We start from the raw sequence: 13,359 nt of genomic DNA on the forward strand, positions 1-13,359 counted from the left end.
GTTTCAAAACATATCTATATCTATATGAATTTAAAACTATAGCAAGAACTACAAAAAACACATTTAGCAGACATTCTTAAGGGCATAAGACATGCATAAGGCCTAGAGTTTAGGATATGTACTCTTTCACAATTTCAACTAAATACTGCAATTATGACAACACTTGCATGCATATAACAACCCTCATACACACAAGTACTCAAAATGCCTATGCCAATGCCTATGGAGATCTGTTACTTCTATTCACCAGTTTCAGAGATACTGAAACTCTAAATGAAATTTAGGAAAGGAGTACAATAAAATAGCAAATCTTTAATTTGACCAGGACATACCCATCCTCTTGCAAAACATATCACAAGCTCTTAAATAACAAGGGAGCCTTCATCTCAAAAACAGCCTCTCTAACACCCTAGTATTTGCTAAGGAAGTTTTGATCAGCAATGACTCAGAAGTAGAACTGCTCAAAATTTTCCAGCACAAAGATTCAGAGTCAAACTGGTCTTTTCAGTCGACATTTCTCATGGAAATTTGTCAGTATTGTTGATTATTTTTTTCATTTTTCACAAAATAATGAATGCCAATATTTTTAAAATTGAAAATGTTGAGATGGTTATCGACATTTTTCTTTTACCAAAAAATCTGCTGTTTAGTAAACGAAAAACGTCAGTAATCGTTTTATAGTGTTTTCAGTAAAAAAGAAAACAAAACAAATGAAAACCTGATTCCTTTCAAAATGAAGAAAACTTTCTACATCTTCATGAAAATAGGTTTTCACTTTTTGACCAGCTGTACTGAGAAGAAAGGATGGTAAATGCTAGGTCATTTGCTGCAGGGCTTGGAATTTCTCAGAAGTTCAACCAAGACCTGATTCTGTTTAACCTGAGTGGGGAATTAGTTGGTATAGAGCTGAGGTTATATTGGTTAAGAAGTATTACCATATATTACCTCTAGATCTGTAATTTTCACTTGGTATGTAAAGCAAATGTTTTTTGCTGAACCAATAGTAGGTGGTGGTTTCCAGTTAATTTTAACGCTTCTGTTTTCAAGTGATACAGACACATTGATTGGAGGGTTCAGTTTCTCTGACAATAAAGAAAAACAGACTATTTCACATTCTTTCAGCAAGCAGGCATGTGAATGGAATACAGTATACTGGCAGACTGCAGCTTCTGTTTGGCAGTTTCAGTCAAAGTATGCTGTCCGCATTTTGGTTAGGTAATCGCAATAGTCTAGTGTAGCTTAAAGCTAAACCAAAATGTAGTGCTGCACAAGTTTTCCTAGGGTCTGAACAAAGAATTCACACCAGAAATACGTTTGAAGGTCCACATAATGATCTCAGTTACCGTGTAAATCTGAGGTGATGCCAGTAAATCCCAGTGATGTAAATCAGTGTAAATGAATTCAGAATCTGAGTCAGAGGGTAGATGAGAGTAAACATGGTGGGCCATCTTCTGAAATAAGTTATAGTGGTGTAAATCTGGACTGCCTGCGACAATATTTCTGTTGCTCGGATATCAATGGAGTCCATAAATTCATAGAGTTTGAGGCCTCTAGAGGGACCATCAGATCATCTAGAGTTATTCCAGATTTATGGCAGTGTAACTGAGGTTTGACTACAACCCTTTAGGTTCATAATGTAAAAGGGTGGCTACGTATGTATTGTAACTGAGATGTGAACTAGAACCAACCAGGAAAATACCCAGATTTTTTATGAGAAGCTTTCCCCCCTCCTCCCCGGGTTTAATCCATAGGAGTAAATGAATAAGAAATTTATCAGATCAGCCATAATTATCAACAGAGTTACAAATAGCACTCACTGAAACTCTTCAACTAAAACATTTTACATCAAAAGGTTTCAATGAAAATTCATTTTAAAAAATGAATATTGCCCATAAGTATAGTTTAAAATCTTCCTTTTTTAACTAAACACCAACATGAAAATTTTGAGGATTTGGTTTTTAGTTTTTGTTTTTATTTCCCCTTTTGTGGTGGCAAAAAAGGGGGGAAAGAAATAAAAAGGATTAAAATGGGGGGAAAGCGGGGATAGGGGAAGAAATTAGGAGAAATGAAAGCTTCAAAAACACAAATGTTCTATAAAAATCTTCATGAAATGTTCTAAATAAACTAAAAATCATTACTTTTCAAATTGTGCAGGACACAAACGATTTTGAAACATTTGATTTTTTTTTTTCACAAAACAATCATTACCATTTTTCGAACAGCCCGAATTACAAAGTGATTTGTATAAGAGATTCTTTGGTTTGTGAGCTTTATGTCAAACTCCTACAAATGTCAATGCATTATAGAAACAGAATATACCCCTTTGAATGCAGTGAGTCGTGCTTTTTTCCCCCTCTCCCCTGCAGGAAATCACAAGCAATTGAACATTTCACAATGCTAGGCAATAATGAAAACACCTACCTAGACTTTGAGGTGTAAATTTTTTGTAATAGGAATGGTTTTCTGAACTGTTGCTGAGTTCCTTTACCGTGATATTAAATCTGATTTTCTTAGTGTGATTAAAATACACTTCTTTCATGTGACATCCAATGTTTTTGTTCTTTGCGTTTGTTAAATAGAGTTGGCATTGAAACTCTTCTCTGCTGTGCCTGTAGGAAGCAAACAGAAGTAATGTAAAGCTCGGGTGATTTTTTAATATTATTTTGTGCTTGTTTTAACAGGATCCTTACCTGTAGGAAAGGAAATACTGAGCATCCTCAGGAGCTTCTGTTTTAATGTCCCAGGTACAATTTAAATGGGAAATGTTATATATGATGCATGAGAGATTTTGGATATATACTGCAACCAAAAAAGAAAGCAAGAAAGAAAAGAGAAAGATATTAGCATGTTGCTTGCTTTACATTGATCCTTGAAGTGACTGGTGCCAGTACAAATCCAGGAGAGAGACAGAGAGGGATCCACGTTTTTAGAACTGAGTTAAAGGATGTGTCTGCCTTTGCCTTATAGGGCATTGGGAACATTTCTATTCCTATTGCCAGAGGTCCCTTTGGAGACATTTGCAGAAACACTCAATAATTCCTATTGCAGACGCTTAAGGAGCCCACCTGGGATTCCGCAGCAACCATGTGCTATGGCACTTCCATAATCCATTCAGTTGCTAGGGAAGTCCAAGAGGATCGAGGGGTGCTTCTGTGTCTGAGTCAATAGAGTAGAGGTGGTCATTTTGTAAATGTAGTTTGCTTCCACCCATCTCTCCCATAATGCCTATAGCATGGGGTTGTATCCCTGACTATCTTGGCTATGAGCTATTGATGGAGGGGAGGGATATCTCAGCAGTTTGAGCATTGGCCTGCGAAACCCAGGGTTATGAGTTCAATCCTTGAGGGGGCCATTTAGGGATCTGAGGCAAAAATTAGGGATTGATCCTGCTTTGAGCAGGGGGTTGGACTAGATGATCTCCGGAGGTTCCTTCCAACCCTGATATTCTATGAACTTATCTAACTTTTTTATTAACCCAGTTATATTTTTGGCCTTCACGACATCCCCTGGCAATGAATTCCACAGGTTGACTGTGCATCGTGTGAAGAAGTGCTTCCTTTTGTTTGTTTTAAACCTGCTGCCTATTCATTTTATTGGGTGACTGCTGATTCTTATGTTATGTAAAGGGGTGAATAACACTTCCCTATTTACACCAGTCATGATTTTGTAGACCTCTGTCATTATCCTTCCTTAGAAATGCATACCAAAAAATAGCCAGCACAAGAAAGAGCTATTAGCCAGGACTTCACAACTGGTGCATCTCTAACTTTTTTATCAGACATTTTTAATATCCTAACACTATGCAGAAAACTAGCTGACCTGGAGGTGCCTTGTAAGTAAATTCAGTCCAGTTACTCTCCTTTATAACGTCTTCTGTTTCTTTTGAAAGAAGCTGTGTTTTAACTTTAGCATGGAAACCAGAGTGTAACCCAAGTCTTATCATCTTTTCCTTTTCTCGAAGTCTTTCCTGGAAGCAGAAAACATGGAACTGCATTATAATGAAGAGTTCTATGCAATAGCCAATTAGCAGTAGTATTATTAGAGGAAAGGTCTGCAAATGACAGCCAATAAATAAGGCATTATCTTATTTTACCAAAACCGTGTGTAAAGTGTGTTGTGACTTACTGTTATTTCCTTAGCTGCATCGAACTTATAAATCAAAAAATATTTCACATAATATGTCTCCATTTCTTCTGTAATGTTACAGTTCCAGGAGAGAATAACTCCGAAGTCATGTTTAACAATGTGCAGATCACTGGGTGCCATAATAGAAGCTGTAAATACAGTAAGATGAATGATAATTATTACTGTATAATAGGTGGGGCTGATGGTACAGCCCATTCTTGAGGTTGCCCAACACTTCTTATTCTAAGACCTTGTTTTCAGTTGCTTCTAACTTTACTAGAATTGAACTGTGTATGTTGAAATTTTTCATGTCCAGTGTTTGCCTAAAGCTGAAGTGTTCTGCCATTTCTGAAAACAAGGCTAGCAAAGAATTCATTGTATGATCTGCATTAAACAGTCTTGAGACCTTTTATTTGAAATACTATTGAGTGCTGATGCTTTGGAACAGGGACCTGACATTTGGCAGGCGGGGTGGCCTTTGTGTCAGATTTGCCTTTTGCTGTCCTCATGAAAACCCACCCAAATCTAGACAATTTATAAGCCTTTTGAAAAACTGCAGTTTGCAAAGGTTCAGTTGAGCGTTCTTAGATTTTAGCTGCTAAAGTACCCAAAGATTCTTTCCACACGGAGCAAGCTCCAGCCCTGTGCAATTTCGGCTCTAGACTGCTGCAGGCTGTGCAAGGTCTGGGCACTAGAACTGAGAGCAGAGAGCTTGTCTCTCCGGTGCTCTCAGTGCCCCATCTGCTGGGCCCAAACAGCCTGGAGGAGAAAGCTGTCTGATTCAAATTCAGATGGGATGAGAGCAGTGGTATAGCTAGGATAGGAAAACTGGGTGGGCCCCAGCTTTCAGGTGGGCAAGCAATGATGGGGAGTGAGGGGAGAGGGACAGGAGGGATGGGGGCCCTGGTGGGGGGCGGGGGGGTCAGGAAGGAAGGAGGGATGGGAGGCCCACTTCCCCCCACCCCCTCTTACTGCTCAGCAGGCACCCAGGGCAGACAGGCTGCAGAGCATGCCCATAGGGTAGAGGAGGGTCCCACTGGGGCTTGAGTCTGCCAACCCCTCCCAACCCCGGCTCGGTGTCTGTCAGCCCAGCCTTGTGCCCCTCCTGCCCGTGCCGTGCACAGCTGCCCTGGTCTCCGGCCCCAGTGCTCAATGCTAGCCCCGCCCAGACCCGCCCCCATGAGGTGCAACGCCCGCGGGGCTAGTGCTGGGGCCAGAAACCAGGGCAGCAGTGTGCAGTGCCGGCAGGATGGGGAAGCGGCCAGGCTCACAGACACTGAGCCAGGGTCGGGAGTCCCAGCCTGTAGCTTTGGGGGGCTCTGGTCCCAATTTGGGAAGGCCTGGATGCTAAGTGTGTGGTCTGCAGCCACTAAGGCCCACCCAGGGCTATGCCCCTGGATGAGAGCCAAACCTCTGGGTGGGAGGTAGCACGGCAGAATAGATTTGGACAAGGATCTTGTAAGGGGGCAGCAGACTTGGACTAAAGGCTCGTGGCGGGGAAGAGGAAAACTGGGACTGGAAGTTAGAGTTGAGGGGTGACTGGGATTCCTGAGTAAGAAGACTAACTCTTGGAGCTGTTGGGAGAGGAAATTGGAAGTGGATGTGCAGGCGGCAAACTTAATCATAGGCAATGCTATAAACCCCACCAATATTAGTAACAGACAAAAACCTACATTAAAAGAACATTATTAAGGATGCAAGGAAAAGCACTCCAAAATTCATCATCATCATCACTCCCATAACCACATTGGTTGTTGGGCGACCATCATTGATGAGCAGTCAACCAATTGTCTCCACCCCTAACGATAGTGTGTCAGTGCTTGAGTCTCCACGAAGTCCATTCCTGTCAACTCTTTTATGCTGTCAATCCATCTCTTCTTCTGTCTACCTCTTCTTCTCTTCCCCTGTACTGTCCCTTGGAGGATGATCTTGGATAAGCCAGATGATCTTGTTACATGGCCGTACCACTTCAGCTTGTGCTTTTCCACAGTCGTCAGAAGGTCTTCATATGACCCAGCGCATTGGGTGATGATGTTGCAGACCTCTTCATTAGTGACATGGTCGAAGTAGGAGATGCCCAGGATTTTACGGACGTGTCTTACCTCTACTTCCTGTATTTTCTGTTCAAGTTCTGACCTAAGGGTCCATGTCTCCCACGCATACAGAAAAATGGAGATGACCAATGTGTGCAGCAGTTTCAGTTTGGATTCCAGGGAGATGTTCTTATTCCTCCAAATTGGCTTTAGCTTTGCCACTGCTGCTGTTGTTTGCACAGTTCTTGCCAGAATTTCTGCCTTGGATCCTTCATCAATGATGATTGCCCCCAAATACTTGAACTGTTTCACTGTCTCCCACTCTTGTCCACTGACATTGATATGTGAGCTGATCCTGTCACGTTTCTTTGTCAGCAGCTTGGTTTCATCTGAACTGATTTCCATGCCATATTTTGCAGAGGTTTCATCCAATCGTTTCACAAGGTTGGTAAGTTCATCCTTACTGCCTGCCAGGCCGTCAGTGTCATCAGCAAACTGAAGGTTTGAGATTGACCACCACCCAATTCTGAATGTGCATATGTGATCTTCTAGGGCATCAGTCATTATGCACTCCAAGAAGATGTTGAATAGTGTGGGTGAAAAAAGGCAGCCTTCCTAGACTCCAACCGTGGTGCAAAATCACTCTCCTGTTATGCTATTGACGAGAACTGCCTGCTGGCCTTGGCCTACAGTTGTTTAATGGTAAGAATCTGGGCTGTCTAAGACAATAGGATTTCCATTTGTCTGGCAGTTGCATAGATCAGAGTGGTACTTTGTCCACCTATTGATGATGTCTCTTTCTTCTGTAAGACTGTTCCATTCTTTGTCTTGAATTGCGTTAGCTTTGGTCCCTCTTTCCTTCATCAGATCTTTTACAATCTGGAAGGCTCGTTTGCTATTTTTATTATTGATACACTCTTCAATTTTAGAGCATTCTTTTTCAATCCATATCTGCTTGGCCACCTTTGTTCCTTTCTTGATCTTTCTGCCAATTGCTCTGTATTTATCAGCTCCCTTAGTGCTGTTCTTGTTTCTCTTAAGTTCTCTTCTAATGTCACACATTTGTAGTATTTCATTTGTGACCCTTGGTTTTGTCGTCTTACAATGTTTCCCAAGGATGTCCATTGCTGCTTCATTCATTACAGCAGTGGTTCCCAAACGTGGGACGCCGCTTACTCAGGGAAAGCCCCTGGCAGACCGGGCCGGTGTGTTTACCTGCTGCGTCCGCAGGTTCGGCTGATGGCGGCTCCCACTGGCCGTGGTTCGCCACTGCAGGCCAATGGGGGCTGCGGGCTGAGGGACGTCCCAGCCGCCGCTTCCCGCAGCCCCCATTGGCCTGGAGCAGCGAACCGTGGCCAGTGGGAGCCACAAACGGCCGAACCTGCGAACGCGGCAGGTAAACAAACTGGCCCGGCCCTCCAGGGGCTTTCCCTGCACAAGCGGCGGAACAAGTTTGGGAACCACTGCATTACGGCACTGAAATTGTCGGTGATTGTTTCTATGTCTTCCTCTAAAGCAAGCAGTGGGGCAAATTTTCCACCGATCATTGCTTGGAATGACTCTGCAATGTTTTGGTCTCTGAGTCTTGCTAAGTCAAACTTGGTTCTGGTGAACTTTGGCCTGACGATTTTCCTTAGCCGCAGCCAAAAATTTAGCATCACAAGGTCATGATCACTTCCAATATCAGTACCGGGGAAACTCCTTGTTCTAGCTCTGTTAATCCCAGAACTAAATCGGTTTTGCACCATGATGTAGTCGAACTGGCTGTGATGTAGACCATTAGGTGTGTACCACGTTGATCGTCTGGCTGCTTTATGTTCTCCTAATGTGTTTGCAAGAACCAGATTGTTATAGCTGGTAAACTGCAAAAGTCTCAATCCTCTCTCATTGGTTAGTGCATTACAGAAAGGGCCACAATAATCTCGCTAATTTGCCTGTGCGTCAGAACTCACCATAGGCACCAACTTCCCCTCTGTCATGGGGGTGCTCGACACTCCCCCACCCCTGGCCCCGCCCCTTCCCCCCCTCACCCTGCCCAAATTCCACCCCCTTTCCCCAAGTTCCTGCCCCTGCCCCTCCCCTTTACCGCCTCCTCCCTGGAGAGCACCACATCCCCAATCCTCCCCCTCCCTCCTGGAAAGTCCTAAGCACTGCCAAATAGCTGTTAGGCAGCGGGCGGGAAGTGCTGGGAGGGGGAGGAGCAGGCAAACAGCGGGCTTGGGGGAGGAGGTGGTGGGGGCGGGGGAGGCTTGGCTCCCAGTGGGTGCGGAGCCGCTGCTAATTTTTCCCCCTTGGGTGCTCCAGCCCGGCAGCAGCCAGGGAGTCGGCACCTATGATACCCACTTTAGCATTCCAATCTCCCTATACAATCAGGATATCTTTCTTGTCTACCTTATCAGTGATGCTTGGACCTGATTGTAAAAATCTTCAATTTGCTCATCATCATAGTCTGTTGTCGGGCTGTAGACTCGTACCACTGTGATATTAAATGGTACTGCCTTTAGACGGATGGAAATAAACCTGCTGGACATTGGACGGAATCCTAATACTGAATTCTTGATATCTTTATGCAGAAGAAATCCTATGCCGTTTACATGTTTGTCCTCTCCACTCTAATAAACTACATGGCCTTCTTCCGTTAGTACCTCTCCAAAGTTCTTCCATCTGACCTCAGAGATTCCTAGGAGGTGCCAGGTGTATTATTCCATTTCATACATAAGTTCTTCCAACTTCACCATTTGTCTCAATGTCCTTACATTCCATGTGGCTATGGTGATGTTATCTCTTCCAGGGATTCTCTTTGTTGGGGTTACACCAGTAGTATACTTGTTGCGTCCGCTCTGGTGGATGACGCGGTCATTATTAACCCGGGCTGTGATCAATCTGGTATAGACATGGTTGACTTGCTCATTATATGGTGTGTCTTGGGCAAATTTCTAACCTGGCTGAGTCCATCCCTCTCCAGGCAGCCCCCTTTTAGTTTCAGGACATGCAGGAGGACATGCAGAAGACCTATTCTGTCCCCGGACCCACAGGGGAAATTAGGAAATGGCACAATTGAGGCTGCCTATTGTCAAGGCTGATTCCCCACTCTGGCATTTCGAGTGCAGAAGGTGGGGGCCTGCAAGTACTCTAAAAACTAATACTTGCCACTCCAGGTTTGTATTAAACTCCCAAGGTTACTGTTTTTCTCTGACCTTGGCTGTGTAGATGCTGCCACCACCTAAATGCAAAACCCATTGGAATCCAGGAAGGCGCACTTGGGAATTCCTTTGTGTGGGGTACCCTCAAGCCCTTTCACACACACACCCCCAACCCAGGGAAGAGCTGAGAAAGTAATCAGCTGTTGCCACCAGCTAATTAAAAAAACATGGGCACAAACCTTTTAGGACACCAAAAATCCAATCCTGTTTTTTAAAAATGTAAATTGTATTAAAAACAAAAAGAAAGAAAATACATCTGGGTCTTAGGCTTTTACTATATTTAAAAATCCCACTTACAAAAATTAAACATCAAGAATAACCTTCTTGAGATCCAGCTTAAAGGTTACAAGCAAAACAGAAGCATTTGGGGCTAGCACAGAGGAACCCACAAGCTTTACAAAATAAAAGAAATTAACCTAATCGCGTCTTTCTAGACATTTCTGATCTACTTACATATCTGGGTTTCCAAATACGCAATTTCTAGGTATGATTCTGATGATTTTCATACCTGGCCTTCAGCTTCTCACAGCATAACTGCTGCCCTGTTCCCCTCTTCCCCAGAGAACAACAACAGACACAAAGGGAAAGTTTTTCCCCAACTTTAAAAAGTTCTAGCCTTCCCATTGGCTCTTTTGGTCAGGTGCCCACTTCCTTCCTTTACCTGTGGACTTTTTTTTAATCCTTTACAGGTGAAGCAAGTAGAGAACAAATACTAACAGGGATTTTATAGCTAACTGGCTGACTGGGTGTCCATAAAAGGGAGATCCCTCCGCCCCCTTCATTTATCACACCTATATTAAGACCCATTGTGTGTATGCATTGTGATACAACCTTTAATTATATGATCACATATTATTTTTCCCATAGGACCCCTGCCACTTTCAGTGCACCTTTCCTATCCAACCACATCCTATCCAACCACAGCATTTTAAAATGTTTTCTCTGAAAAAGTGAGCATTTCACTACAGAAATAACCTGGACATGTCAAGTGCCAAATTTGGAAACTAAATTCAGTCCTTAAAAGGTGAAACATGGAGATTTTATTACTTCTTTAAAGGCAAATCTCAAAGCAATCTAAATTGCGGCGTCACTACCAACATCTGCAGAATTAGAAGATGACTAGCACTTGCACTGTATTTAAGGTTGAGGACAAAGTTTTTTCTAACACTACTTGCAGTGATATTATATTATGCTATGTAATGTTCTGAAATATTTAGGAACAATTAAATAACCAACATAGATAACGTTACAGTTTTAAGATGTGAGCTCATACGATTTAAAATAGCAACTCTTATTCACGTGTATTTTCAAAGTTATACTTGACATTGGCAGGACATTTTCCAGCCTGGGAGCCCGCTTATCACTTGGGATTTGGCCCAAGCACCTCCATAACATACTCCAATCCTAGAGAGGTCATGTTTTGAGGCTATGTATTGACAGCCTGAGGAATTAATGTAAGAGACTCCCCTCTTCTCAAGACAAAACTGCAGATGTCAGTGATTGCAACCTGTCACTACTTGCATGGGATCAAATTGAAAACCAATCCCTAAAGACTTGGGAGTGTGGATACATACCAGAACTTTATCAGACTGCTTTCAATTTCATCTTCTTTGTATCATTTTAAATGTCACAAAACTTACCAGTTATTGCTGGTTCTCCATTTGCCAGGCTAACAGAAATCATCTCATACCAGGTAAGGCTAAGCAGAAGCATGATTGAAGGAGTAATTGTAGCATGTGCCCTTAGAAATGCTTCAGTTCTGTTTGAGGCTGAAAAGACAGTTAGGACATGACCGTTATTTTCAAGCTGTGGAAAAAAAACTTTTAACACTTTAAGTAGTTTCTTAAATAGACATAAACCACGAATACAAAATGTCATTCTGAACTTTGTTGTAAAAGAAATAACACTCCCAATTCTCAGGTCTGTTTGAGCTCTATTTAGTGCAAGTGGTGGTGGTAGTGGGGAGAGGCAAGCCATTGTATGCCACCCATGTTCAACACCTGCTGATCCTCAGGGCTACCAAGGGCTGAACCAGTGCCCAGCACAAGTTAGAGCAGCTCTGAGGTTTTCAGGGTTCGTGCAGAGCACATCTGGTGAAACAAGGAAGCATGCAGTCTGTGTCGGAATATGAAAGTAATGGATCTCAGGGTTCTGACAGCTATATGTTTAAAGCAGTTATTCAAGAGACCTATATTAAGATATTCTCTTAAACTATGTGTGCGTGAGGGTGAAATAGAGAGACAGTTTACTGTGTGTGGGAACTCTGATTATTTTGCTGGAGGACACACAGAAATTAGGAAAAGAGGATAACATTTTAAACAGCAGCATTTTTAAATGTTTTCTCTGAAAAAGTGAGCATTTCACTACAGAAATAACCTGGACATTTCAAGTGCCAAATTTGGGAACTAAATTCAATCCTTAAAAGGTGAAACATGGAGATTTTATTACTTCTTTAAAGGCAAATCTCAAAGCAATCTAAATTGTGGCGTCACTACCAACATCTGCAGAATTAGAAGATAACTAGCACTTGCACTGTATTTAAGGTTGAGGACAAAGTTTTTTCTAACACTACTTGCAGTGATATTATATTATGCTATGTAATGTTCTGAAATATTTAGGAACAATTAAATAACCAACATAGATAACGTTACAGTTTTAAGATGTGAGCTCATACGATTTAAAATAGCAACTCTTATTCACGTGTATTTTCAAAGTTATACTTGACATTGTGGCAGGACATTTTCCAGCCTGGGAACCTGCTTTTCACTTGGGATTTGGCCCAAGCGCCTCCATAAGATACCCCAATCCTAGAGAGGTCATGTTTTGAGGCTATGTATTGACAGCCTGAGGAATTAATGTAAGAGACTCCCCTCTTCTCAAGACAAAACTGCAGATGTCAATGATTATAACCTGTCACTACTTGCATGGGATCAAATTCAAAACCAATCCCTAAAGACTTGGGAGTGTGGATACATACCAGAACTTTATCAGACTGCTTTGAGTTTCATCTTCTTTGAGACCCCAGTAGTCACAGTCGTTACCATCTCTTCCCTTGACTTCATTGGAAGAGAAAGTTTTCAAACCACTCTGTATCTTGCTATCACCTCTTGTCTTTAAAGAAACTTCCAGGCCTTAAATGAAATTAAATTAATCAACACCAAATGTAGTTTCAAAAATAAAAACTCTGATCCTAGGAAAGATTGTACAGAACTTACTACAGCCTCATGCGTCTTGCTGTATGCAACAAATAAAAAGGAAACAGATCAGCAAAAGAGCTCCAGCCCTACCGGATGGGGAAAGAATGACCTGCCTCATCTTGACAAAAGGAACTTGACTTTTCCTACCAATTTCACTTTTGATATCAGATCTACCTAACTTAGTTCCTGGAATTATCCAGCTTTCATCTTGTTTATTCTGTTAATTATATTTTTAAAAATATTTTTAAAATTCTAATTAAATTGTGTGAGAATACTGACCTTTGATTAGTGATTGTTCAGGACTTCCTCTCCAGAGGCCTGGTTACAGGCTGCGTGGGTAGTGGTTTATAATATTGTCAAACTTTAACTGTTCAAGCTGATATTTTCCATCCCGAGTGTCTGGTATATTGGGGAAAAGGTTCAGCTAAAATGGTTTGCATGTGTCTGAATATCAGATTAAGGGAAAATAGATTGTTTTTCCCATATTTAAAAAGTGCTTACATCTGTTTCATGACAGGTTTCAGAGTAACAGCCGTGTTAGTCTGTATTCGCAAAAAGAAAAGGAGTACTTGTGGCACCTTAGAGACTAACCAATTTATTTGAGCATAAGCTTTCGTGAGCTACAGCTCACTTCATCGGATGCATACTGTGGAAAGTGTAGAAGATCTTTTTATACACACAAAGCATGAAAAAATACCTCCCCTCACCCCACTCTCCTGCTGGTATTAGCTTATCTAAAGTGATCACTCTCCTTACAATGTGTATGATAATCAAGTTGGGCCATTTCCAGCACAAATCCAG

The 13,359-nt window shown here is 42.1% G+C and overlaps 1 protein-coding gene across 6 annotated transcripts in view; it reads right to left on the reverse strand.

The window, feature by feature from the left end:
- LOC114020276 (interleukin-5 receptor subunit alpha) overlaps nucleotides 1–12,629 on the reverse strand; it is a 30,526-nt gene extending 17,897 nt beyond the window's left edge. For 3 of the 6 annotated variants that reach the window (XM_043537746.1, XM_043537745.1, XM_027825641.3), the window contains exons 1-7: nucleotides 12,339–12,610; nucleotides 11,002–11,130; nucleotides 4,126–4,274; nucleotides 3,820–3,967; nucleotides 2,691–2,799; nucleotides 2,422–2,609; nucleotides 946–1,082 (exon numbers count right to left, since the gene is read on the reverse strand). In XM_043537746.1, the coding sequence (XP_043393681.1) occupies nucleotides 946–1,082; nucleotides 2,422–2,609; nucleotides 2,691–2,799; nucleotides 3,820–3,967; nucleotides 4,126–4,274; nucleotides 11,002–11,074 (804 nt within the window). In that variant the 5' untranslated portion in view covers nucleotides 11,075–11,130; nucleotides 12,339–12,610. Of the gene's footprint in view, nucleotides 1–945; nucleotides 1,083–2,421; nucleotides 2,610–2,690; nucleotides 2,800–3,819; nucleotides 3,968–4,125; nucleotides 4,275–11,001; nucleotides 11,131–12,338 lie in introns of all 6 variants that reach the window. The other 3 variants (XM_027825639.3, XM_043537744.1, XM_027825638.3) reach the window with 3 other exon arrangements.
- Between the last annotated feature and the right edge of the window lie 730 nt (nucleotides 12,630–13,359).

The sequence above is a fragment of the Chelonia mydas genome, chromosome 1, assembly GCF_015237465.2.
Source record: "Chelonia mydas isolate rCheMyd1 chromosome 1, rCheMyd1.pri.v2, whole genome shotgun sequence".
In the NCBI taxonomy this organism is placed as follows: domain Eukaryota; kingdom Metazoa; phylum Chordata; order Testudines; family Cheloniidae; genus Chelonia; species Chelonia mydas.